Below are 27,858 nucleotides of genomic sequence, written 5' to 3' on the forward strand. Positions count from 1 at the left end.
AAAGCTCCTGTGCCCTGCTGCCTCTTAAACTTGACAGGTTGCAGAGTCAAATTCCATAAAAGCGTCCATTACCTTTCCCGCGCATTAAAGTGCATTAAAATCAATAATACTGTCATATTTTCTTCAAATTGGTGAAATAATCACTATTTAATATTTCCTTAATTATGTAAAGATTAAATAACATTATTTCTTAATGTCTTGTTCATTTCATATATATAATGTGGACCCTTATAATATTTATGTAAAAGTATATTCAGTGGCCAACTTAAGGCTGCACCATAACAAGGTAATTCTTAATGATGCATTATGAGCCTCAGCTACACCTGTACATTAGGGCTCCAAGTAAAATAATGCTTATTTGGGCCTGCAAGTATTTTAACATTTACCTGTATGTTAGAACCAACAAATTGTTAACTGTGGCAGTCAAAGGTTATTAATTAAACTTACTACTACTTATTTTAAAACCACAAATAAATTATTATTTTAACTATTAATATTGTATATTCTCATAAAACCATATCATGAATTATGAAATCTTCATTAATTCCAAATTATAATTAACATTATTAAATAACGATTAGTTCACCATTTCTTAATGATGGCTGGTGTTAAGTGTTATGTGCTGTTTGTGTTGGTTATTGCAGCTGGTAAAGTTGGTATTAAAAGTGAAAACACTGCACATCAAATTCCCTCGCTCACCACGTCCATCTCCCTCAGTATTTATATAATGTGTGAATGTCACGTTTTAAAAATGCATAGGCCATCTGTGCACTTGTCAGTGCAAACAAACTTTGGCTAGCTGCCCTCCAGTTTGAAATCAAGCCAAATATGGCCGCCACACAGCAGAAGTCTTCACATGTATTTATATTCCCATGGGGCTCCGCTCCTCGCTGGAGTCTGTGTGTCCCGCTCTGTGCTTTGTGGATCAGGGATCTTTCTGCAGCTGAGATCTCAGCCCTGGTACTCAGATCAGACACATCCTTCTGCGCAGTATCGAGGTGAGGTAGATTACACAATCGGTCCTTGTATTTCTCATTCTCACTTGTTATGTGTTGGGAAATTTGGGAATTAAGGTTCAAAAAGCAGGAATGTCTCAATGTGGAAAAAGATCTTAAGTAAAGACATTAGATAGGACTCTCTCATTGCTTTAGTCCTCAACAATAGCGAGTCATGTGACAGGCACTTCAGCACCAGGTAAACTCTGCAGTCCTCCCACCACAGGGGGAGCTACATCTGTCTACACAGAGCTCTCGTCCGGTCTGGGCAGCAGCTGAGTGTGTTTCCTCTTCTCTAAGATCCTGTTGAGCTCCTCAGCAAAGGAATAGCAAAGCGGTGATGTGTTTTCAGACTCACTCTGCCTCAGCAGCACGTAGCTGTTGCCATTCATCCTCCTCAGGACGCTGGGCAGCGTGGCCGACAGACCGTTGGGGAAGTCGCACTCCGGAGAGGGAAGCTGTGGAGTTGGTGGGAGAGGAGGAGCTGGGGGAGGAGGCTCCTTATTGGGTGATGGGTGACCCTCACCGGGGACAATTTGCAGGAAGCCTCCGTCCTGGAGGCCGCCATTGTGTTGCTTTGAAACTCCATTACAAACACCGTTGCCATTACAGTGGCTAGAGATGGTCTTCAGCTCCATGTGGGCGGAGTTTCTGTGCTGTTTTTTGTTCCTGTTGTTCCTCTTGCTGTTCGGGTAGGCAGCAGCTGCGGCACGTAACGAGTACTTCCCTCTGTGGCCCACTCGTAGGCAGAAGCCCACGTAGACGAGGACCACAGTGAGGACCAAGCACAGGCCTCCAAGGATGGTGATGAGGGACAGGTACATGGCCTCCATGTTCCTGGGGGAGAGCAGCTCTGAGTGGGGGAGGAGAGGGGCCGGGGGCGGTGGTAGGGGTCTCTCAGAGGAGGGATGCTCAGTGGGTGGTGGTGGGGTGCTGAAAAGCCTGTAATGGTCTTCAGTTGACTCAACAGGTGGGGGAGGAGGCAGGTCCAGGTGGATGGTGACGTTGTAGGTAACCATGGCGACCTTGATGCTGTTCTCAACAGCGTAGCAGGTGTACAGGCCGCTCTGCTCCTGCCGGGCCTCAATGATCAGCAGGCCATCAGTGCCAGTTCTGAAGCCAGAGTTGAGGTCATAGCCCTGCAGCTCGCTGTCATCCAGAGTCCAGAGAGGCGTCGCCAGGTTGGAGCTGAGCTCACACTGCAGCAGCACGTCATCACCCACCCGTACAGAGCGGCTCCGCAGGGCAACGTCTGAAACACACATGTGAATACAGTGAGCAAATCTCATTTCACATTAAACGGATAGTTTGGATTATTTAACGTGGGGTTATATGAGGTACCTCTACCTACAGTAGAGGCCAGCTGACAAGCCCCCAGTTTGGAGAAGCAGCAGGAGTGCTGATGTAGGAAGCTAAGAAATGTAGTGCAATGGACGGGTCAGCTGCAAAACATATTTTAGCCAAAACCAAACTAATCAGTTGAGTCAGCAGTAGACCAGGAAGGCCTGTGTTCTGTGAGATGAAATTATAGATTTTAAAGTCAAAGTAAAGCTGTGAAAATATTGTGAATATAGTTTTTAGGTGGACCTTTTTTTAGTCAAATTCTTTTCTAAAATTTAATGTTGACTCTGTTCACAGGAGTTCATTGCTTAGCTTGCGTGCTGGTGTTCCTCTCCAATTCTCCAAACTTTGCTTCTACTGAGAAGTACCTTATACACCTTATACAAACCCACACTACAGCTAAGACAACTTTCATATTGTGTAGACTTTGGAGGTTGTAATGTCCAAAAGCGATAGTGTTTCCTATGTCATAGCAACAAAATATAACATAAAATAAAATTATCTCAATGAAAATGGCATCTTTCTGCCTTTCAACTACCTACCATAATTCACTCTAACTGGGAAAATATAAACACTGGTTTGTTTCATCTGGTTTCAATGAGAATCTGACCCAGTGGCAGGCATTAAGAATAACTATATAGAAACAGCCAATCTTCTCTCTGATGGTGTTGTCTGTAGGTCATATAGGAGCAACAGTATTAAATTGAGACTGCTTCACAGCCAGTCAAAAACTCCTTGTAGTCGCTTTAAATAACCCAAACTACCCCTTTAAGTTCAGGGGAAACCTCACAGTTTGGCCTCTGACTAATTTTTTAACACCTAAATTTATCAAAGGCTGTCCAGAGTTATTGAGGCATAAACTCAATTTACATATCTGTTAAATTCCTGCCATCCTATTACCTTGTACAGAGAGTGAACAATGGGGCAGGGGAAGAAGATGCTACATTTTATCAGATTGAGGTTGTGAAGTGAGAGAAGGCATTTGCCTGCCTTGAATATCAAACAGATTTCTCTCCAGAGATGGCAAAAATGTGATTAAAGAAGGGAGGAGAGGATTTTGCCAACGCAGTGTGCATAATCAACTTTCAAAGAGGCCTTCATGCCATCTGATGACAACTATGAATCTTTCGAGTCCTTCCTAACATTCTCTATTTTCAATCTCCTTTTCATCATTCAGTGCAAAGTTCTTTTCTTTTTGAACAGCAGCAGATGAGATTTCTGCATACCATCTTGCGTGTTCTCACATCCCGTGTTGCCATGCTGGATGTCCTGGATTAAAGAGGATCTGTGAAGAAGGAGGAAATGTAAACATATTACTACAAAGCATAAACACGTACCTACAGTAACATGGAAAAAAAATCCAATATTTTTGGTACATATACTGCCAGATTTCAGAAACTGACAGAGTCCTCTGTTATGTTGGAAAATGCTGTTTTAAATGGTTTTCATTCAGTTTCTCTATTGTTTTTAAAGGAAATTGTCTTTAAAATGAGATCCTGTACTTTCTGCTCTGATGATGTTCCACCATAGTTTCTCAGGGATGTCTATGATACAGTAGGTTATCACACACACCCATTTCCAAATTTCCCTTTTTATAAAAAATAAAAAAACTCATATTTTTGAAAAATTTCAATGAGGTTTTAGATCATTGCACATCACCGACACAGTTCATCTCTTTTTATCTAATAGGACTTTCTCGGTCACTTTGTCGTTGTCCACAGCAGACATCAGCCTTGCCACGGGGCTCAATTCTCAGCCCCCTTCTCTCTCCTTTATGCTTCCACTAGGCCATATACTAATGCTTCTTTTCACGGCTATTACAGTTATTTCTGCCCTTAAGACAAAATAATCTCAACTGTTTTATTAACCTCAGAAATTGGGGACATTAAATGCTGGATGCCACAAAACTTTCTTCAATTAAATGAAAGCAAAACTGAAATCACTGTTCATCATGAGCAATGCAAGAATTCTTTTCTCACATGATCTTGGCAACTTTTCATTGAATATAAAGCCTGCAACCAGAATTTTTTTCTTTGTGTTTATTATGTTTTATTTGTTTTACTTTTTCAAGTTTTGGGCACACACGTGTGTAAAATTGTGGCCTGGTCTAAATATTATTATTAGTTTTATATCAGTTTACCTCATATATGTGGCATTTCAGTATGTTCCCTTTTCTATTCCATGCTATATTCTGCTCTATTTATATATCTCATGTAAGTTACTGCCTCCATAACAACTTTCTACTGAGTAAGCATATCTGTCCAGATTAATCAGTACACAGCTGCATGCTACCTTTACTATCACAGCCAGCATCAAGTTTCTCCCACTGTTGTGATTATGAAACAGTTCTGGGAACTGACACTGTGACAGGGCACTGTGATACTTGAATTTAGTCAAATCAAACAAACAAAGGGGCACCTGCAGCACTTAAATCACCTGATCCAATCACACATGCACACCGTTCTGCACCCACCTGTTTACTTGTGCCATTACGTCCACACACTGGGCTCCATTCCAGGCACAGTGAGGGTCCCTGGCAAAGATGCAGTCGTAACAGGAAGTGTATCTGTGGCAGGTAGAGAGGGGAAGCTGCACCACACCAGAGGGAGAGCCCACGTACACACTCATCTGGGGTGGAGAGAGAGGTTTAAACTACTGTAGGATGGAAAATATGTGTGTGTGTGTGTGTGTGTGTGTGTGTGCATGTGACAGTCAGACACGCTACCTGTTCTGCAGATATCAGTACGTTGTTAACAGGAAGTTGTTCCTCAAAGACTTGAAGCTCCTCGATTATGTGCAGCTGACCTTCGACTTCTACAGCTTTATGTAACCAACCTTCATCTGAGTGGGACATACAAAGAAGAGAAACATTTGAATTAAAGAAGGTGAGCTTATTTTTTTAGATAACCTCTCGTAGGTTTCTACCTGCATATAAAATAAATAAGACCTGTCTACCTCATGGATTTGTGGATACACTGATTTTTCACAAGAAAGTTGAAGTCAAACTGTGACAAAAGTGCCACTGCATTTGCTTTTTGGCAGCTGAATCTAAAATCTCCTTTAACACGTCAACAACCCGATAACCATGAAATAATATATTAAGTTTGACTAAAACATATAACAGTGATTAAATGATGGGTTGCCATTTTTGGTTTTGGTTTCTGTTTGTTATTTCTGATTTTCATATCATAGTAAAATTCATGGAAAACAGCTGCCTAAAAGGTAAGAAATATGTCCGAACATGCAACTAGTAATCGATGCAGCTAGCCTGGTCATGCTAACAAGACAGCAGGAAGTCATTCTCTTCAGCCAGGAAATAGTCCAGGACATGACCCCTCGTGAAACAGTGAATTTGGGCAGATTTTAGTATGTTTAGTATGTGTCAGTCTTCAGAACCATAATCTTCTTTCTTCTATGTGTATGCAGAGTTTGACTGGTTTTTCATTGACTCTGAGTTTCAATCTTTATGCTGAGATAAGCCAAGCGTCTCCTGGCTGTACTCATAGCTTCATATTCAGTGTGCAGACATGAGAATTGTATCAATCTTTTTATTTAACTTTCTGCAAGAAAGTGAATAAGTGTATTTCCCAAAATTAAGACAGACATGAATTTATACACACCTGTGCCCATGTATAATACATGGTATGTTTGTCCATCTAAGCCTTGGATCATGTGCACAGCCATGCGTGTGTAGTCTGTGGTCCTCCTGAACAAAAGGGGGCGTCTGTCTGAAGGCTGGACCTGCTGGGACATCAGAGGATGCCTCCTGACAAAGTTCAGCACGTCATCAGGCAGGGAGGTGGAAACGTTTATGTCCCTGGCCCTCAGAGCATCGGTTATACACTGCAGGAATAAAAAAGCCAAAGAGGACGATGAGAGGAGGGATGATGAGCAAGTAACAAGGCACAATGTGGGACATTTTTCATTCATTTGTGATAACGTTCTCTACATATAGACGTTTAGTGGAGGCAGAGAGGCTGTCATGAGGCTTAGTGAGATGGTCTGCAGGGAAAATTAAGGGCTCAAGAATAAAACGCGAGCTTGCGGAGGATTGTGTCTGAGGAAAATGCAACTTTTCACTTGGACAACAATGAGCCTGTGTGAGTTCAGCAGCCGGCTTGTGCTGACATGCGGGCGACTCAGCTCTCTCTGCACCTGACTAAGGGAACATCATCCCTTCTCTTTTCGTCCTTTTCAAACGACTTCAGCCAGCTCCTCTAAGAGGCTTTCATGCTCCCAAGTTAAAACCCTTGACCGTTCCTGCCTTTCGTTTAATAGGAACGTTAAAATTAAGTCCTACAAAGTGTTGAAGTGACACCACAGTGGATAATGTCTGCTCCAGCTAACGATGCCACGGCCCTGGCTGCCGCTCTAAGCCATTGTCGCCAAAGCTACGGGCTGGAGTTAATCGCCATGGAAATGGGTTTCAGTGACATAAGCTGGTTGTGTTTTGAGCCTCATCCTTGAAGATGCCACTCATGCCCTCTATCGGTTTCCCTCCATCTTTTTCTACTGCTTCCTTTATCAACACATCTTTACTTTGGATCAGTTTTCTGGAGTGAATCCTCGGAAGCCAAAGAGGAGGGTGATCATTTTTTCTGTGCTTCATCTTGTGTTCAAGAGGCTATGTGTGTGTGTGTGTGTGTGTGTGTTTACCGTTCCAGGTCGTGGGTCAGGGATCTTGCCAGTGTATTCCTTCCACTTAGAGCCAGAGTCCTGGCTCTCCATGTAGGGTCCTTGAAAGGCCTCTTGGACTTCAGACAGAGCAAATCGACACACCGCAGATGCCTTCACGTTTTTCCTGAAGACAGCAATGCACACACAGAGTGAGAAAAAGACCAGAGCACAGGCTGCAAACAATAATAGCAGTAAACCCAGTGTTGCCATAGGGACAGCAGTAGAAGTACAGTAGATCAGACGCTCACCTAGTTGAAAAGATCAAGAGATACAAACGGGAGGAAAGCAAAGGAGAGGGGAGGCGGGGTACAGCATGGTCAGAGATAGTACAAAGCTGATTAGAAGTCATACATCTCCGAGAACAGGAGTAGGGAAGGAAGAGAGAACTACAAAATGGTTTCAGAGAGGTGTAGTAGGAGGTGAGTAGGAGAGGTGGAGCTCAAGAGGAGACAACAGCACCCCAACAGAACAAAAATGCTGAGGATAATTATTGTTTGTTTATGCTTCTACCACAAACATTTCGATTTGGCTTAACATCCATTTTTCAGCAGATACATCCTTATGGAAACTAGTTTGTGCAGAGGGCTACTTCAGAATTTCCTTAAATCAAACATCATTTTTTAACAATAACAGTATTTTTTCTGCAATAGCCATTTGGTGTACTTATATTCAGTAATTATTTATATGCAATCAAGTGCAACTGACTCTTCCTAAGTCCCACCCCTTTTCATCCTGTGCTCCAATGACAGTTAGTGAGCAAGTGTGGTGCCTCAGTCAACTTTCCCTTTTCCTGTTTCCTGTAGTTAGATACGCTGCGTACTCTCAGTTGGTCTATATTAAAAGGAAAACCAAACTTCAAAGATGGTTAAAAGGGATTGCTGGGAGACCTGTAAAAGTGACATAAAATGCTAGCTAAGAAGCTAGCTAATCTACATCAATCATTAGCTAGCTACTTACTTTTACAGGAAAAATAGAAAGCTGATTCAGGAACCAAGACTACTCAACTGTTATTGGAGCACAAACCAAAAAAAGGCAGGACTTAGGAAGGATCAATTATACCTCATTGATAGCAGCCTTACTGGTACCTGTTTGGACTCTTTACACTGTGTCAGAGCTCTTAAATTACTGCCAATGCAAACCCAACATTTCTTACTTCCACTGCTTCACATTAAAAAAGTTTAAATGTGGAACTAAGGGATGATTTTTATTGTGAAGCAGACACAGGAAAGGGGTTTGTCTAACAGCAATTATTCTTTAAAATGCATCTAAAAAACAGTCCTTTTTGGCATTTTTTTTTTCACCATCAAATGAAATCTGAGAGGTTTTGAAAGGAAGCAGCGGAGCAAGAAGGAGTTACAGGTAACAGTCTGTACACCTCCAAATCCTCAACAACATATCCAGCCTACTGTGCCCTGCACTGCGTCATGTGCGGTGTGAAATCAGGTCACGGTAACAATTATTTTTGACTGGCTTCCTTATTTAAACAATGTGACTTTGTTTGGCTGCACTCTAAACAGATTCACCAGTTGCCCTTCTGTTTTATTTCTGAGAAAATACCTCTTCAATGAGTGTTATTAAACTGCACTTCCTGTTACCACATTAACTCAATAGGTCACCAAATCGACCAGAACTAAAATTTTAAGGGGATAGTTTGCATTATTTAAAGTGGGGTTGTATGACGTACTTGATTGATAGTGAGTGTATTACCTACAGTAGATGGCAGTGAAAGTACCTCATACAACCCCACTTCAGATTATTCAAAGTTTCACTTTGAAGATTACAACTTTTTTAAGTCCATCAAAATCTGCAATTTTAATTAATATTCTCTCTTCAAACTGCGGCAAAACTCCTCCAACCAACTTTGGTTTTTCACACTGTTTGGATAAAAAAGTTCTCGCTTTGTCTCGCCCCTCTCTTTCATCTCGTCCCTTCCCGTCTTCTTCGATTGTCTCCATGTATTGATTGCCGCCTTTCATCTCTGCTTTACTAATTTGCATGTGCATCCTCAAAGTCCCTGTCAGCTGGAGATCTTGACAACAGCCTCTCACCACTCCAAGCCAAAGATGCCGTAGAAGAGCGTGTCCTGCAGCGTGTGACCTTGCATGACGAACACGCTGCGCAGCATGTTGAAGTGGAAGTCATACTCGGGCAGAGAACATGTCAGTCTGGCCTTTAGGAAGGACGTCCACCGCTTTTGGAGAGTTAAACGGCCTCCCCGGTCCCCCTAGGGGAAGAAAGATGGAGCAGAGAGGAGAAACAGAGGAGGAGGAGGGTGAGTCATATGAGGTAAGGTTTGGATAATTGACAAAACAGACTGAACTCGGCTCAAGGTGGCACACGAGGGAAGTGAACCTCCTAAAGAGTGCAACAGATGGCAAGGGAAAGCAATAACAATACTTTCAATAAGGTTATGGCTTCACATAACTCCCCACTGTACAGGTCTGTGAATGAGTGTGTTTTCGTCCCTCGATAGGCTGCAGCACACCAAAATGTTTAAAATGTCTTGACGGATTCCCAACGGAAAAGTCTGACTCGAGGCCACAAATCCTTTAGAAATCGAGCAGCTGGCATCATCTTGCCCTTTGATTTTAACTTTTAAATGTATTCAGCCAGCGGCAAATTGCAAATGTCACACATGCTGCTGCAAGGCATTTCTATTAAGATGAAAAAACAAATATGCTGCCAAACTTTCAAGGAGAGAACTTGTGAGCTGACTTCATTTTAAGGTGCCACAGGAGAGAACAACAAGGTTATTACACTGTACAAATGGCTCACACTGTTCTTAACCCCTTCCTAGGCAGCTGGAAAATTAAATCATTCACATTTTAGGCAGCAGAGGATGCTAGACAGTCCATCTCTCCCCTGCAATCATCCATCCCTCTCACGCCGAGCTTCACTGACTCTGCAGCCCATTCATCAGCTACACAGTCTGCTCCTCTAATCACACTGAGGACTTGTTACAAATGCATTCCCCATCCTGCCCCTCATCTATTATAGCACTCTCTTCTATTATCAACCAACACTTCAGTCAGGCTTGTCTGATGCAAGGCTTAACTCCCACTTGCAAATCATATCCTCCTGCATATTTTTTTAGGCTGCACTCACTTTACAAACTCGAGCCACTCGTGCCACCCTGCTGTGGCTGTAGGTCGTTGTCTGCTCCTGGCTCCGCTCGGTGAAGAAGAAGTAGATCTTGTCATCATCGCCGGTGCGGCTGCCCAAAGTCTCCCTCACCAGTGCAGAACCCACAAAGTCTGCCTCTGCATGGGGGAGAAAAAAATGCACTGGCTCATACTGCATTTTTTTTTTCTTAATAAATTAATCAAGAAAATCTTTTCCACCTCCTGTGAAGTAATTAACAATTGACAGCGATTCCATCCATGTCTCATTTTAGGAGAGCAGCTGACATGAGCCTTTGATAACTTTAAACTGATTGCAGTAGTTGCTCTAAACAAAATATAATCTGCCTGTCTACCTCAGCTGTCTTACCAAAACATAAAACAGTAAAAAAATGAGAAAGATGCAGATAACTGTCTTTAACTGAGCGGTTGGATACTTGTAACACTTGCAATCCCAATCCTAAAATAGTTTGCACAGATGGTGACAACAAAACGTAAAAAGAGATGTTTGCATACTTCAGTTATAACGGATCTGTTTTTTTAATGGTCGCCAATTGGCAGAGTGAAATGTACTTCAATGCCATGATATGTGAATTCATAGCACATCTATGCTGGTCTGTTCAGTTCTGATGCTGTGTACAGGACTGCCCTCACCCCAGAAACAAACGTAAGTGGAAGAGTTTATCAACACCGACTTCAACAATGCAACTTCAACTTGCAGGGGAGAGGCCTCAATGCATTCTATGTGACTTTTCAAGTCAGTCAGTCATGTGTTTCTTTGTGTTGCATTTGAATTGTTTGCTTCATGTGTCTGTTTGTTGGTGATTAAGTGTGTTGCCAGCAAGCTGATGGTACTTTTCAGCAGCTCTTTTTGACATGTTTATGCTTGTATGACATCAATCAACAGACACCATCTTGTCAAGTTGTGTACCAAAACATTCCCTGACTTTCTGAGTTTGTTGGTCCGACTTGAAGGCTGGCTCACGTGAGTTTTCCCAGTCAGGAATTCATTTTTCCAATTATGAAGACACCACATGAATGCAGGATTAGACACAGCATTGCTTGTTCACTGTCTTACTTTAGCGTGTTAGCATGCTAACATTTGCTAAATAGAGCTGAACCAGCTGAGGCTGATGGGAATGTCTTTAGGTTTGCAGGTATTTGGTCATAGACCAAATAAGTGGGCAAATTAAAATTTTGATCTTAAAAAGTTAAAGGATCACCTAATAATTGTAATTCATCTTAAGTGTGTGCTGTGTGGGTACCAAATGTCATTAAGATGCATTCAATAGTTGTGGAGACATTTCACTAAGGACTGGTGTTGCTAGAGGAAAAATCATCAAAGTCATTAAAATGCATTATCTTGGAACTAAATGTTTGTACAAAGTGTTCAGCAGCTGTTGAGATATTTTACTCTGGACCAAAGTGTTGAACTGACAGACTGAGACTAAAAAACAGAAAGTTGTAATTCTTTAAGAACTAGTGGAGCGATCAGTAGCTGATGTAAGGCAAGTAAAATAATGCATTATTGATCCACTGGTGCTGATAAAAACTCAGTTTCTGAGGTGCTACCTCAGCAGATTAGATGCTTGTTGATAAGGAGGCTTAAACCTGGTGTTAGCCAGTTGAGCTGAGACCACCTAAACATGCTAAAGGCCTTTTATCATTCCAGGAGATTTACTCACCATTCAGCCAGCGTGTGGGGGCATCTTCTGTCTTCAATGTGGGAGACGGAGAGTTGCGGCGAATATCTGGAAAGCTCCTAAACTCATACTGGGAAGCTGTGTACATCTGCTGGTCTGGAGGGAAACCAATTTATTAGCTTCTTCATTCTTTTAATAAAACTCTAAAAGTGACGGACAACTGTTGAAGGACTTACCAATGATGAGGGCAGTGTAGCCCGTCGTCGGGCCATAAGGACATTTGTCTCTGCCCTCTTCAGGCTCAGAGGACATCACAAACCTCTCCTCGTCCTATATGAAACAAAACATTTGAGGTAAAGAGAAAGATATTTAGTTTGATATTGAAAACACACAGGACTAATTACAAATCATAGCTTTGTCACAGCTATGTTCACATCTATCATATTTATTCAGTAAATGGAACATGCAAACAGATTGCACTTTCACTACTATGGTAAGAAATTAAATGTGTCCTGCATTGACGTACTATGTATGCACAGAGGGGTCTGAAAGCATTAGTCCCACACATGTAGAGATGAGTCGAGTTGAACCTCTGAAGGAAGCGGATGTGATTAAAACACTCCGTCTGGAAGAGGAGGGGAAAGCCAGAAAAGTTATTATGGTGAGGGAACAAGTATCAATACGTTGGAGAGAACAATAGACAAAAAGATGAAAAGAAAGGACTGAGGGAGAAAGAATAACTAAATGCCTACCTTATTGTCTTTTCCCTTGAGCAGACACTGACGTTTCTGCTCGGGGGAGGCCTCCCACTCAATCTAACACACACCACACAACATACAGTGAGACAGAGAGAAAAAGATGGATGGTCTCATATCACTGGCTCTCATGAATTTTACTGAAATACCACAGATCTGACAGTAGATAAACGGAGGGTAATATCTCTCTCTCTTTTTTTTTTTGCTTTAATAATTCATATATTAGGAATTTTGCAATCACATTTGAATTTACAGCAGGAGACAGAGGAGTGGTTGTGACTGTTATGCACACACACACATTCAAATTGCACCTTTTGACAGATACCACTGCTGTATTAACATAATTAGCATAACAGCTTAACGTCAACTTGTCACCAGGTAACAAACACAGCAGCGTGTCAGGTGAAAGAAGTCTTTCAGCTTCAGTACATACTTAAAGGGACGTTAACTTTAATGACATGATCCTGTAACATGCAATAGTTTGAGGACTAGGCACTGATGATAGAAATGAATTTTGACATCTTTATAGATCGGTATAGAAAATCTGTTTCCTCTTCAAAATACCAGCTATTTTGCACCTCTGGATTATGGCCTTACTTTACATTTAGATATGCACACATTGTTTCCTGTGATAACTTGTGTATGTTCACCCCATTTGAAACCAGATAATACTTACACAGTTTTGTAGTTTTACTTAAGTAATATTTTCATTGCAGGTCTTTTTCTTGCAATGGAGTATTTTCAAAGCATGGCATTAGTACTTATACTTACATGAAGGACCTAAATACATACTCCACCATTGTAAATATAAAAAATCCCATTGTTTCCAAACATACCACAGACGACAGGTTGAAACACAGAAAAATGTGTACAAAATGATGAAAGACATCAAATTTTGCATTTGCAAAATTGAGTTTTCGCTTCAAAAGTAGGGTAAAAACTGGCAATACCGGGTTGAGGTAGATAGTATGCTAATTACTGCATTAATTAGAAACTATTTCTGTGTCAACATGCTCCAATATGTGGATGATATTAACATAAATTCTGTATCTATTTAGAGTTACAGTGAGAAGATACAGTACTTAGTTTTTCTCATTAATATGTAAGTTTATGCAGCAGGATGCTCCTGTGGTGTAACTGAGTTATAGTGGATACACTAACACACAAGCACACACAGGGCGGTGACAGGGGAATAAATACTTTTGCCTTGAAATGAAATATTGTTGCCTGAAAAAGTTCCTGCGTCGTGGGATGTAAATGAAACCATGGCAGAGTTAATGATATGGCAACTGAGGCACACAACAAGCAACAACACCAAAACAAAACTCACAGCAAGAGCAGAGCTGGCTGAGATGTCAGAGGCATTGAGAGCGAATGCAGCCCCCCGGGCCCCGACGTAGAGACGCTCCCTGTCAGCTTCCAGAAACATGGTGCTGTAGTTGACTGCAGAGGACTGGAAACGCCTGCAGCCCTGAAGACCTGGAGAGGAAGGAGAGAAGAACTGGTTGTTAACGAAGGTGACCTTTTGTAACCTGACTGCCTCTGCTACACCTATTTAGCAAACAAGCTCCTAATGTTCTTAAAAAATGAAGAATCAATGCACACATGCTCTTTTGTGGCTGAATCAGCAATATGATATGCAGTGTAACCGTCATTTCAATGGAGGATGGGTGAAATTTTAGAAATGACACACTCATAATCATCAGGGGGAGCACAAATGATGACGATAATCCAGTTTAACCTTCTTTTGTTGCTGTCCTTCCTCAGAATGCGCCTGATTCATTTGCGTGGCTACACACATTATGCTGCTGCTATTGATTATAACTCTGTCTCTATGGGAACAAATAACACTTTTCAGGAAAAAAGCATCGTCTATTCAGTCATATTTTCTAAAGTATTCCAGGAATTGACTCATTTATCCTCCATAGTACCACTGGACTGATCGCTGTATTGTCTGAATCCACACACGTACAGACCCTAATGTAATTTGGATTTTTATGTGATATGTTGAACAAAAATAATTTTAAAAATCAACACAACACATCTCCCTGCAGGCCTTGAGAAAGCCCTCAAATGTGCATAAAGTTGTTTCCATCAGGGTGGGGCATGTAGAAAAGCAGAAGAGTGAGCACTTTTTCAATCAGACCTGACAGTATGAGAATAAAGGGAGGAATAGAAATCTCTTCATCTTCTGTGATGGATTTCTCGCCGTATGATTGTCGAACGTCGGTGCAGAGAGGTAAGAGGGCCTCGCTCTTTGAATCTGAGGGACGCGCTTGAAAATCTGAGATTCTTTTTTTAGAGCAATGGAGAAGTTTTCTTCTATTAAACTCGACTATACTGTAGCTGCACAGAATTGAATCTTTTCATGTGACTTCACAGTTCTGCATGTTTAGTCAGAAATAAGAAAAATACACAATAACTTCCAAAATGGGAAAAGTACAATGCAACATCAATGGTTGTTTTTTGACTGTAATAGTTAGTTAATAGTTAGGATAGATATTTCCTTTAAGACTGTTTATCTACTTCGACTTTTTCCTGTTCACTTTAGTGCTGAAATTATTACTAAATTATTGATTAGTTGATTGACAGAATTACCAACAATTTTGATGAGCTAAAGTCATTTACCAAGCAAAAATGGCCCGAAAAGTTATGGGAGTGTTATGGAAAATGTTAGGATTTTCCAGTTTTTGGTTGTTTTATATCATGATAAATTGAAAAGTCAGAGAACAATGAACCACACCAGAGTGTACAGCCACATCACTGGCTTTGTGTGGCTTTACTTAGCAACAGCCATGCTTTTGAGCTAAATGTTAATGATAGCAAGGTGACATGCTCACAATGGCAAGTCTAATAAGCTTCTAATAAGCTTCTAGACACATTTGGATAGACCCACAACCAATCAGAACATATGACGTCGCTCTGAGCAACACATGCAAGTTGAGGTGGTGCTTAGTCTGTTTTCAAGTGGGAATAAAAGGGCGGCTTGGTAACAAACTTTCTAAAATTACAGCCAAACAGCACGATAAAATGTGTTTCTGAAAACATTTGAGAAAGGAAACAGATTTGTAAGCCTGGTGTGTTTGGTTTGAAATATATGACTTTTCAAATCTGGGCTGGTCAAACTCCTCTGTCAGTCATCACATCAAACCTACCCCATGTTAAATCAAACATGGTTGTGACTGGCCTGACAAGAGCCAGGACAAATGGAAATCTTTCTGAACAGGTCGTGGCCAGACATATCTGCCAGAGATGCTTGGTGATCTTTACCACATCTCATGACAGTTCTTAAAAATCAAATATATCAGTCTGGATACTAACAGACGACAGACCATCTCCATAACCATTTCCATACTGTAGCTCACTGCTACAGTGGCCAAAATGACACAACTGTCTACTTTCCTCTGTTTAATACATAGCTATATACAGCACTGACCAGAAATGAAATTGCATCTCCACTATGTACAATAAAAGCCAAGGGATTATGCTTATCCTGCATAGCTCTGCTGAGGAAGAAGAAGATAATGAAAAGAGGCCCAACACAACATCAGATTTCAGAGATCCTCTTAGACTTAACGTGATTTTTTTCTGGTTCAAGGTTTTTGTGCTTTGTGTATATGTTCCCTGTCCAGTTTTCCAGGCTATATTGGGATGCATCTGTTTGACAGGACAAGATACTAATGAGGTTCATTCATACAAACACTCAGCAAAGACACACACATATACATACACAGACACAGACACACACACACACACACACACACACTTACAAGACATGTCGTGAAATCGCTGCAGTCATGAGAGGCCGGAGAGTTATGTAACTTCTAAACATACGATCCATCAGGACTCCACTTAGCTTGGGTAAACATGACACCACTGTCAACACACACACGTCAGAGGCACAGAGAACCTCTAGGCATGTTATAACCACAACAACATCTCCTCAAGACAACTGTGACGTGAGCAACACTGTTTTCCTTTGTGGAAAAATTACAGCGAAGTGGTAATTAAACATCTAATTAAAACATCCGACGTGACTAATGCTGAGCAGGTTTTACTATCAGCATTTACGGCAGCTTTCATGCCCTCTGAGGCAGTGCCCGAAGTGTCAGACTTCCTGCATCCTCAGCCAATCCACTTCCCCCTGAAGACTGCATGGTTATCAAGTGAGCTGTCATTAAGATTCCTATCAGCTGCTGCAAAACACAATCCACTCTGCTTTCTTCAGCAGCAGCAGCAGCAGTCAGTTCCCATCCTAGACTGCTCCTGGGTGATCAGGTGTCTACTTTTCCTCCCTCATTCTCAGCAGGAAGAGTATTACCTGTATGGGATTTTCGGAACAATAACTTCTCCTACGTGATGTGAGTGTGTCATTGTGGCGAGGAAGACAATGCAATATAGCAGAGACAATGCCTCAGCTTCCGTGGTGTAATCTGAGCATTAGGACATACAATGCCTGACAGTTGGAGCCAGGTAACTCAAAACAACCTGGCTGGGAGTGTTACACAGCGGAGGGAGATTTATTATTTGACACGATATTAAGATAACAGCACATATTAGCCTCGTCTTAAAAGATCATGTAGGAAAAAGGCAAATTTGATTCATCCTATAGTGCAAGAAAAGCAGCGAGAAAGCCCAGATGATATTGTTTACTGAGCAAACACTCAGGGACCTCAGCTGATCAGCACAGTACACAGTGTTCAGGGACACACATGCACGAACACACTGGCTGAACCTCTAGGCATCGGACTGTGGCGTGACAGCCTTACATACAAATTCACAGTCTAGCGTCAGGCCTGTTTACGGTTCAGCGTATTCTGACATGCAAACAGGCCTGACAGGCAGTACTGAATAAACAAAGTTAAATCCACCAACTGTAGCTGTAGCTCAAAACACCTGACAGGTTGACATCAGCATGTGTAATGAAAAGATATTTAGATGCCTCTCTGTTTTCCCTGAATTTTGCCACTCAACCCCTTAAAACTTTATCGAAACCATAACTCTCAAAGGAGAAATCTGTAATATATCTACTGTAATAAATCATAAAATGATATGCCATGATATGTCATCAGAGATCAAGGAAACATGTCAAGTTGAAATATTCACTTCTCTGACAATAATGCTGCAGCCATGTTGCCCCTTTGTTTGCCCCTTTCACATTAATTAGAGTTCTTATATTTTCAGAAAAGTGGGTTTATATTTTCAGGATAACAGGCTTAGTTTTATATTGACCGTCAATTTACACTTACAGACAGCTGATCAACTTACAGTGGAGGAGTAGTCCTCACTTGGTATTATCAATTTATGATGTTGTGTGTATCCTGCAGCCAGCCTGAACTTCCCCAACTCTGGGAAAGAGGGGGCAAGGGGATACAACTCACTTCAACCATAAATCTTATATTAAATGGGATTTCAACCAATTTAATATACCATTTATGGCTCCCAATATGAACTGCGGTATTGATTTTTGAACACACAATTGCTACTTATTGCTCCTTTAATGACCTCCTATAAATATTTTCACCTTCTTTATGGGAAAAAAGTGATGTAGTAATGAGGAGAGAACACCGGTGTATGCATGTGTGATTTAACTACCCCACACACAGATTTGGAGGCCATGCCTTTAGGTTGCTAAGAAACACAGAGATTAAACGGATTAATGGTAAGTTTGCATACTGGAGTCTCCTCATCAGGAGAAAGGGAGCAAAAGAAACAAAGACTAGAGGTGATAGCAAGGTAAAGGGCTTCAAAGAGGGCAGAGCAACCATGAAAAGTGCAAACTAATGGAGAAAAGATGGAGTAGAAGTGAGAGAGCTGGAGTGCAGAGGTAGAGAAATGGATGGCAGAGGAGGGGGGTGGATTAGAGAGTGACGGGGCAGGAGACAAGGAGATGAATCGTGTAGGAGGACCTGTGGGCTGGCTCGAACACTAACCGATGATTTACAGAAACTGAGATAAAGGTATCAACAGAGGAGTAACAGGGAGAAAAAAAATATGGATAATGAGTGTAAGCTGGTGATGTATTGTGAGAAAGACAACTGTTTAGAGAAAGAGAAGGAGGGAGGTGGGACATTGTCTTACAAGCAGATCTTATAAAGCGAATCTGGCTGCAAGTCAATAGGGGAGACGTGAGAAAATTTCTTTCACACATCTGAGTATCAACAAATGAAATCCAGGATCAGATAGCGCCACACACTTGCCCACACATGCACAAAAGAAAGATACTGTATACGACAGTCTTGCGCCATACTACAACAGTTGTCATGGTTACGGTGCTTCTCAACTACCTACAGTCGGTGTCAGTCTCCCTGGATGCTCCGCAGGGATCCAAGTGTAAGCACTTTACTCATCTGCCACTGTCTCTGTAGCACCTCAGGCTACATGCCATCACTCACACACACACACGGCAAATGAATAATAATCACAGTTTGATCAAAATAAAATAAAATAAATCATGGTTTACAGAAGAGGCAGGTGTAAGAAATACCAGAGGCAAGCTGGTGTATGTGAAGGTGAGACGGCGAAGACAGAAGCATGTGTCAGGAGAGAGTAGAGAGAAGGAAAATAAAGAAAACTCAAAACAAGATAAAGGGAAGGAAAAGCGGCACCTGCAATATGACAGAAAAAGACTGAACAAATAAAGAGTTTATTCCCAATTTCCAGTGGGGATTGTTCTAAAATCAGTGTGTTTTTGAACAGTTTTTGGTGCATCACATCCCTGTCAACATTTCAAAATCTTGACCCTCAATCAATGAATGTTAAGATACCTTAAGATGACTGTTAATTTAATTACTAATGTAGTGGTTCAGTTGTAACAGGTTTCTTTAGAGGAATAGTTCAGACTATTTAATGTGGGATTGTATGATGTATGATCAATAGACAGCGTATTACCTACAGTAATACAAGAGAAGGCCACCAGCACATAAGTCGAGCAACGTACTGCTGTGAACAGGGTCAGCAACAAAATGTATTTTAGCCACTTAAAAAAGGTGCACCTCCGTTTCAGTGTACGCTATATTTTGGATATTTTTACCACTTTACTTTGCAGTCAGACAGCTTTTTCTGATGGGAAATTGTTGTTATATAAGCCAAATATCACTCTCTCTAAACCAACCAAACTTCATAGGTGAAATCAGTCATTTTACCTCACAGAGCATGGGAAGTGGTGGTCTACTGCTGCCTCAATATAGTGTACACTTAAAATGATACTGATTTCATTTGGGTGGACCTCTTTAAAGTGGCTATCTTTTGCGGCTGACCCTGTCCACAGCAGTCCATTGCTTAGCTTCCATGTTCATATTCCTGTCTGCATCTCCAAACTAGGGGCCTGTCAGCTGGCATCTACTGTAGCTAACACACTGACTACAGACAAGTACCTCTTACAACCCCACTTCAAATAATCCGAACTATCCCTTTAAAGAAACCTGTTGCCTTACAACTGCTGGCCTGAATGTAAAGCACTAGTTATGAGCCATCCTATGGTATCTTAGTTCAATGTTTAAGGGCCAAGATTTTTGAAATGTCGCGAGGAATGTGATGCACCAAAAACTGTTCAAATACACACTGATTTTACAACAAAATCCACTGTGTTTTTGAATCTGTGCTGCTTACCGCTGCTCAACACTGTGACGCGTGGAGTCACATCCAGGTCCAGGGGCGTTCTGAATGGGTAGCTGGCTGCCGCACACAGACAGCAGCTCAGCATCAGGAGCTGCACCGCAGAGGATCTACCTCCCTGCATCTCCGCTGGGCGTCTCATGGGACACACACTCTCCGACCAGGGTGCACACACATGCAGAGGCAATCACACATTCATGTCCACCCTACACCCCTTCACACACACACACACGCCCACGCACTCAGACTAACACTGGCAGGCAAGCAGGCAGCCCCTTTCACTGTGCTGTGTGAGAAACCTGAAAATATAAAACACACATACACAGAAGAAACAGTGTTAGTAGTCATGTCTACACTAGAGAAAACATAAAATGCTGCGCGTGTGGACACTGTGACTGAAAATGTCACCTCAAAAAGTCAAAGAAGTTGAAAAACTGGCAAAATTGAGCAGCACAGTTCAAACACATTAAATGAGCTGACATGGAGGATTTCACAAGGATGACGACAGAGATATGAAACAGACACAAAGTGCATTCGTGCAATAAAATATTGGAGGTTTTTGTAGATCAATGGTGCCCTGTGAGACTGTGCATGTTGAAAAGTCTTGCAGCCTGAAGTGTGTGAGTCTAAACACACATGACTTAAAAATATCATTAACCAAACAATGGCTGTCAAACAGAGCTATGTGCCAATATCATGAGCAAACACTTGGGGATTAAACAGCGATGTGGAGCAATCCGGACCGATAAGGTGTGTGTGAGACCAGTTCAAACAGCAGACGTACCTGAGAGGAGCCAAATCCACGAGAGGAAAGATACTGGAATATGATCATCTCTCAGATGTGTGTGTGTGTGTGTGTGTGTGTGTGTGTGTGTGTGTGTGTGTGTGTGTGTGTGTGTGTGTGTGTGTGGTGCGTGTGTGCGTGTGTGCGCGCGTGTGTGTTGTGATATGAATGCCAATGTTGTTCCAGCAGAACAAGACTCCTATTTTAGAGGAGTGAAGGGAGAGACAGTGAGAGGAGGGGAGGGAGAAGACAGTGTGTGTGTGTGTGTGTGTGTCACAATCACACACACCAACACTGACTGTGGAGCGTCACTGACCTTATCCAGTTTTATTTGGAGGAATGGTGACGTCTCTCTTTCTTTTTACTCTCTTTCTTTGTGTGTTTCTTTCAAACACACACACACACAAACTCTCTCTCTCTCCCTGTCTCTGTCTGTCTCTCTAAATACTCCCCCTCTGTCTTTAATGCTTTCCCAGTTCCAAATGTATACAGTCACACTCTTTAGCTCTTTACCTTCACAAAGTGTGCCTCCAGCACCCTAAAGAGCTGAACATCCAGATCCAGGTAAAATTACTGACTAAAAAAGGCCCACCTCAAAAAATCCATATCCGTATCAGTGTATGCAATAGTTATATTTTGATCGCTTTACTTTGCTGTCAGATAGACTTTTTTGATGTGACACTGTCGTATATATATAAGCCAAATAGCTCTCTCTCCAAAACAACCAACCTCCATAAGCAAAACCATTCATCTAATCTTGCAGAACACGGGACTTGCTGATCAACTGCTGCCTCGATTGGTTAGATTGTTTTTCTTATGGTGTGATTTCAGTGTCTTAAAAGTAGTATTTTGGTATCACCAAAGTCACACGATAACACAAACAATTTGTTTGATTTTAAAACTCATCCTCTGTCCTTAATGGTTTCCTAGTTCCAAATGTAAACAGTCTTTATCTCCTGACTTTCAGAAAGCGTGCCTCCAGCACCTTAAAGAGCTAAACGCTGAACACACACACACACACACACACACACGCACACTTACAAAAATCTATTTACACACACTGCATGCTCGGACGCAACAGAAAAAAAGGGCAGAAAAGTGAAGCCATTAGCACAAGTGTTTGTGAATGCACTCTTAGAGAAAGTCCCAGCAGTCCCTCAGGGCTGACACCATGACAACGGCTGGCTTGAGCGCTGCATAATGTAACGGACAAACACAGCAGCAGCATGTAGGTGTGGACAACAGAGATACTCTACTGACTGTGCTTCTAACAGTAGGGAGAAACAGTGAGACAGGGAATCACAGCACTGTATACACTGTGATATTATAACCTTTTACTACCCACTGTTCCACCCACAGCACTACGTAAGACTTTCATGCACCGCTAGTACTATGGAAAGTTACATAATGAAAGATGGATAGATAGATGTGTATAGATTAGACTCAAAGACTAAAAATGTATACAATATAACTGAAACCTTACAATTATTGTCTCCAATGTTTTCTTCAAGGACCACTCCGTTATTAAATCCATTAATAAATCGGATATACTTTAAATTATTGCTGAACATGTTCCTAAACAAACAAAATAAGTCTTGAGATTCATTTTTATCTTCCTCCAGTCAGCTTCAGTTAAAATCTAGGTGAGGCAGAGAATATATCACACTGATGTATTCTTCCTTTCCTCTTTTAATAAAGTTGCACTGGAAAGCAAGGGCTGTTTTGCAAATAAATATGAGGGCCAGCTGTGCAATACTGAAATGGTTAAATGAGTTTTCAAGAAAAAATGATGAATATTTGCTTGTTTGTTGCTTAGTACCTTTGGGTTGTGGACTCTTGCAAGAATTCTGAAGACATCACATTGGGCTCTGACAACTTTTCATTGGTACTGGTTGTTGATGAAGTTTCTGACACGTGGGAGGGGAAATAAAAATAAAAAGAAGTTGCTGCTGCTGGTCACTGCGCTAACATTATATCTCCATGTCCAGTTTATTATTGTCTTATTAAACCTGCACAGTTAGCTGAAAACAAGACACCTGGTTACACTGGTTAAACTGGTGGCAGCAGTGTTTCTTTCTTGTCTGCCGCTCTTAATGTGTTTCTTTGAATTGTGCCTTTGTTATTTGCCTTATTGTTTTCTTAACTTGGCGTCCTCAGTATAGCTAGCTGGCTAACCAAGTTTCAATCTTCAGAATCTGAACACAACTAAGTTACATGTGAGGCAAAGATCCTCACCAAAACAACAATGCCATTGTCCATCACAATGTTTTACTGTGGACATCATCGTATGCCAATTTGGTAGACATTGCCTAATCCCAGTCCCCACCACTTATTGAAATAGCAATTTTGTTCTCATCACTTTTTAAAAACATAATTTGTTAAAATGTTCTGAAAAATAGCTTGCACTAAGAAATGTTACCTAACAAATGACAACTTTTTGAGAATTGTTTACTTGCGCAATGAGAAAACATACAGTGAGTCATGATTTTCTGAACTTGACTCATGAATTCTTGTGAACTCTCCCTCTCCTTGTTTGTCTAATGTTAACATCTAATGGTAAGATTGATTTATTGTCTTTAGCTAATGTTAACTTTCTACAGCAGATATGATATTGAAATTGTTTGTTTGATTGACATGTTGCAGATGTGGATGTGACACTCTGTTACTGGCCTCGTCAATGGTGTTTTGCATTTTGTGCTTAGTATTTTTGTATTTTTGACTCTGTAGTAGTGTAGCCTACATCCTTTTGATGGACTGTTAAGGAATTACTTTCCAACCAGCTGAAATGATCCACTCTGGTCTCTTACCAGTCCCCTCCATTACATTGCTTAAAATGGCATATGCTGAAGACTACTTAAAAAATGTTTTTTCATCTGAGCCCTAATGTTTCCACCACTTTTCAATACAAAGTGATGCCCTTGATTAAAAACAGGACTTTTCAGCAGCTGACTCTTGGAGTCTCAGATGTCAGACCTTACGAGAATACACTGGTGAGGAAGAATTTTTTTTTTTTTTTAAATGTCCCTAGCGGCAAATTCATTTCTTTGACTGAAAGGAAGATGGAGATAAAAGTGAAGTCAACTAAATCTCCACAGTGATGGATTTCAGGTCTCTGCAAAGGGTTACATCAAATGTACAGGAGTGAAATTAAACCGATGACTAGAAATAAATCTAAATGTTTCCAACTGCAATGTAAAACCACCTCATGTTGTTCCAGCGGTGAAGAAACAACTTCAAAACACAGTGACAAAACACAGCAAGACTGCTTTTATGAGTTCCTGAAATACAGCCACTTGGGAAATACTATTTTTTAACTACTTTTTATAGGTTTTTACAGCTCTATCCTGCTCCCAGCATGTCAAATATACTTTGAGGACACCAATTATTTCAGCCGTACACTCTCTCTCAGGATGTGCCGCCTCTCCTGAGGCCTGTCAAACACTGTAAAGGTGTGTCAATTGCCCTCCCAGCCCCGTCTAAGCTGCTCTTAAAAGGTGACAGAGGCACACTGAGGGTCTCTTTATAAGTCATTTATCTGACTCATGCACACCAAATCACTCCAATGGGCTGTCAGGGTCTAAATCCTCTTGATCAGTCAGTCTGTCAGTCAGCCACAGTGGTCCTGATATGGTCTTATAATCTCGAGAGGAGGGGGAGTCTATTCAGATAGAAATGTTTCACAGGAAAATGACAGAGACGGAAAGAAAATGTGGAGGAGGAGAGAATGAGAGAGAGCAGTGAGCAGCGAGGAGGTAAAATACTGTCAGTAAGTCCAGCGGCGCTGCGCTAAGAGCCAGTAATTGTGACATTCCCGATTCTCTGTCATCTAAAATCCATTACTCCTGACTTGCTTTGAGAACCCCGGACCCCCTCAATGCAGAAGCTTTCAATTGTTAATTGGCCACTGAGCACACCAGTCAAAACTTTGAGAAAATGTGGAAAGAGACATGCTGAAAATAAGATGAGGCTGACCCAGAGGAAATCACGGTGACGACCTAACCTTTCTAATCTGTCTTCCTCCTGATCTCGCTGCCAGCTCCTCAGTCCCATGGCATTCATTCACGGAAATGGATTTTATCAGGCAATTATAAAGTATCTATAAACCTGCCTGAATAGAGGAGATTGGAGCACTGCGGTGACAGCTCCATCAACAGACAACAATTGTCCCAGAAGACTCGAAACACTCTGTTTTGGAGTTCTGTGTGTGTGTGTGTGTGTGTGTGTGTGTGTGTGTGCACGTGACAAATGGTAGAAAAGATTACAGTCAAAGCCATTGAGCTGTGCTTCAACAGACTGCTTTAAAACACTCTTGTTTCATAGAGAGACAAAAAGAAGCCAGCTGAACTGAACTCTATTTGTTCAGTGGTTTTATACTTTGTACAGTCATTTTGTGAACGTAACACTGGGATCTTTAAACCGACCTTTTCACACTGGAGTCATTTTGACATTATGACAAAGGAGACAAAAACTGTCTGGTCAGTGTGTTACTGAAAAGTTGTTTGCCATCATTTGTAATTGTGTGTAACGCTACCTCACAGTTTATTTGTATTATTTGTGAGAATTTTTCCACTCTGCAGCAGGTTTTTTTTCTGGGTTTAGTCCAAATGTGGCAAAGGTTTAAAGCCTAGCATCTAAAATTCATGGTTATTTTGGGTCTGCAGGGAAGTTTAGACGCTCAAAAACAATGATCGATCCCATTCAAGAAAACAAGAGGCTTGCAGTAAATTCAAGCATGCCTTAAAATGATCTTATTTATAGTATATAACCTGGAATAGTAAATTTGATTCAGAAAAGGCGAAAAACATTCAGGAGAAGCAACAGAGGAGGAATCCCTCTCCCAGGATGGACAGACATGCAATAGATAGGTGCTGCAATTAGCCTAACGATGATCACATTGCTTTTATTCTCTTCCGTCTATCATTTCCTCGATTAATTGATTAGTTGTTTGGTCCAAATAATGTCCATAAATGGTGAAAAATGTAAACCACAGTGATGTCAACAACACAAACATATTTAGTTTCAATGTTAATGTTTGTTTTCACTTGCCCAGTCCATCATGTGGGTCAGAAAAATATTGACTTGCCCAACGTCAATTTTACTTCCTCCGTACTTGTTTTGCTTTGTTTGTTTTTTTAATTAAGCTAGCAATTATCTAATGACAAAGACTTAAGTTTATTGTCATGTTTAACTATCTATAAAACATCAGAAAATAGTGAAAAATGTCCATCCCAGTTTCTCAAAGTCAGAGAAAAAAAAAAGACAGAAAAAGAATAATCAATTAACAAACTAGTTATTGATTAATTTAACAGTTGCCCACTAATGAATCAATCAACTAATTGTTGCAGCTCTACAACAGATATTGCATCTTGTGTACAAAGAAAACAGAAGTAACAACGGTAAAATTACTCTACAATCAAACTGAACTATCATATTAAGTGAATACGGAGCAAATAAAAACATATGGAACAAGTTTTATCATTCTGCATAAACATTCAGTATGTTTGCAGTAAATAAATATTCTTTCACACAGAAGCTTTTTGGTGCGCAGATCTCTTTTTCAGCTCCGCCAGGAATTTTGTGATCCACCACCCATCCCATTGGGTATTGGGATTTTTTTTTTTTTTTTTAATTACCTTTACACAACCAACATTTGAAATAAGGTTTGAGCTAAAAACTGGTTAACCTCCCCTTTGAAGAGCTGGGTGTAATAAAAAAAAAAAAAAAACATTAGAAAGGAAACATCAAGCACACCATCTACATAACAATAACATACTTTGTGTTAAACGATCATATCTTTGCATATCTTACAAGCGTTTCCTTCCACTACATCATGAATATTTAAAGGATTCACAGGTGGATAAGTGGGTTCACTGGGTTTCTCTAAAGGCTCAGTGATTAGATCACAGTTACAAAGACCATCAGCTTGGACAGGAGACGGCTGATTACCCATGAAGAGATCAATCATGCTCCTAAAGCACCTTCTACATCATCAATGTGTGTTTACAGCTGATTTACTCTAATCAGGGCTGTTCAGCTGGCATCTGGCCATATGTTTTCCACATGAATCACAGGCTGCAGCAGCTTTACTTTGCATGTTGGCCACTTCCTCCACGTCCCTGATGATATTTGACTGATCACTAACGCGGCCCCAGATGAGTTACAACGCAGTAATGCAGTAAAATGAAGCAGGGATGCATAAATATTTATTTTAATACAGTAATTAGCCAATTTTACGCACATTTATGATGTCAGGTGGCCATATGTTGCACCTGTATGAACTGGGTTACTGTGGAGGAGCAAATATCCATCAATGAGACATAATATCTCACATTTTGAGAGGATGTTACACAAATATCAAAAGAAAACTGTTAAGAAAAGATTTCAGGAGATTAAAAAAATAAACGTGTTATTGATCTACAGTTAACGCCGTATGGACATTGTAGAAATATTATAAAGGTGCCACAATACAAAGATATCAAGATAAACTCACCGCTTCACTAAGTTAAGGTGTTTTTTTTTTGTAGGTTTAATCGAGGTAACGGTCGTGTAACGTTTATTTTATCTTACCCAAATCACGTAGAAATTCCTCGAAGAGACGGAAAGGTACGTTTCCTTGAGCTAAAGATAATCCAGCTGGACTTTACCCGCCTGTACACACTCTGAAACAAACAAACCCACTCACCGACACACACACACAGCACTGACAGCGGCACCGACTCGACGCTCCTCTACACTCCTGCCTGCCGTCACAGGTGGCCCGCCCTCCCACGACGCTCACTTCTTCGCCTTTTTCTCCCCAACGCCGACCTCTGAATCAGGTGTCCGGACCGTTTTTTTCACCTTCGGCTCGTTGTTAGTTGACGATGAGACGGTTCCTGGGTCGCTTTCACTTTTTTCTCTTTTTTTTTTTTTTTCCGGGGTGTATCA

General features: G+C 41.0%; 1 protein-coding gene across 1 annotated transcript; it reads right to left on the reverse strand.

Annotated features, from left to right (window-relative positions):
• Window positions 1-188: 188 nt before the first annotated feature.
• Window positions 189-27,621, reverse strand: LOC146315421 (semaphorin-4G-like). The gene is made up of 15 exons (XM_084735581.1): window positions 27,499-27,621; window positions 20,142-20,446; window positions 13,861-14,009; window positions 12,528-12,590; window positions 12,302-12,400; window positions 12,012-12,105; window positions 11,818-11,931; window positions 10,119-10,273; window positions 9,062-9,237; window positions 6,993-7,137; window positions 5,957-6,179; window positions 5,062-5,177; window positions 4,810-4,964; window positions 3,563-3,621; window positions 189-2,247 (listed from the first exon to the last, which is right to left on the reverse strand). The coding sequence occupies exons 2-15, from the start codon at window positions 20,287-20,289 to the stop codon at window positions 1,238-1,240; spliced, it is 2,706 nt and encodes a 901-aa protein (XP_084591707.1). The 5' UTR covers window positions 20,290-20,446; window positions 27,499-27,621; the 3' UTR covers window positions 189-1,237.
• Between the last annotated feature and the right edge of the window lie 237 nt (window positions 27,622-27,858).

The sequence above is a fragment of the Lutjanus erythropterus genome, chromosome 14 (assembly GCF_056507025.1).
Source record: "Lutjanus erythropterus isolate fLutEry1 chromosome 14, fLutEry1.hap2, whole genome shotgun sequence".
Taxonomy (NCBI): domain Eukaryota; kingdom Metazoa; phylum Chordata; class Actinopteri; order Lutjaniformes; family Lutjanidae; genus Lutjanus; species Lutjanus erythropterus.

Bases quoted from the DNA above. Each gene is read 5' to 3' on its own strand.
- LOC146315421 (XM_084735581.1), bottom strand. From the start codon at position 20,289: ATGAGACGCCCAGCGGAGATGCAGGGAGGTAGATCCTCTGCGGTGCAG. The intron at 14,010-20,141 runs GTAAGCAGCACA...CTTCCTCTCCAG, and splicing joins CGTCACAGTGTTGAGCAGCG to GTCTTCAGGGCTGCAGGCGT. The intron at 2,248-3,562 runs GTATGCAGAAAT...TGTGTGTTTCAG, and splicing joins ATGTGAGAACACGCAAGATG to ACGTTGCCCTGCGGAGCCGC.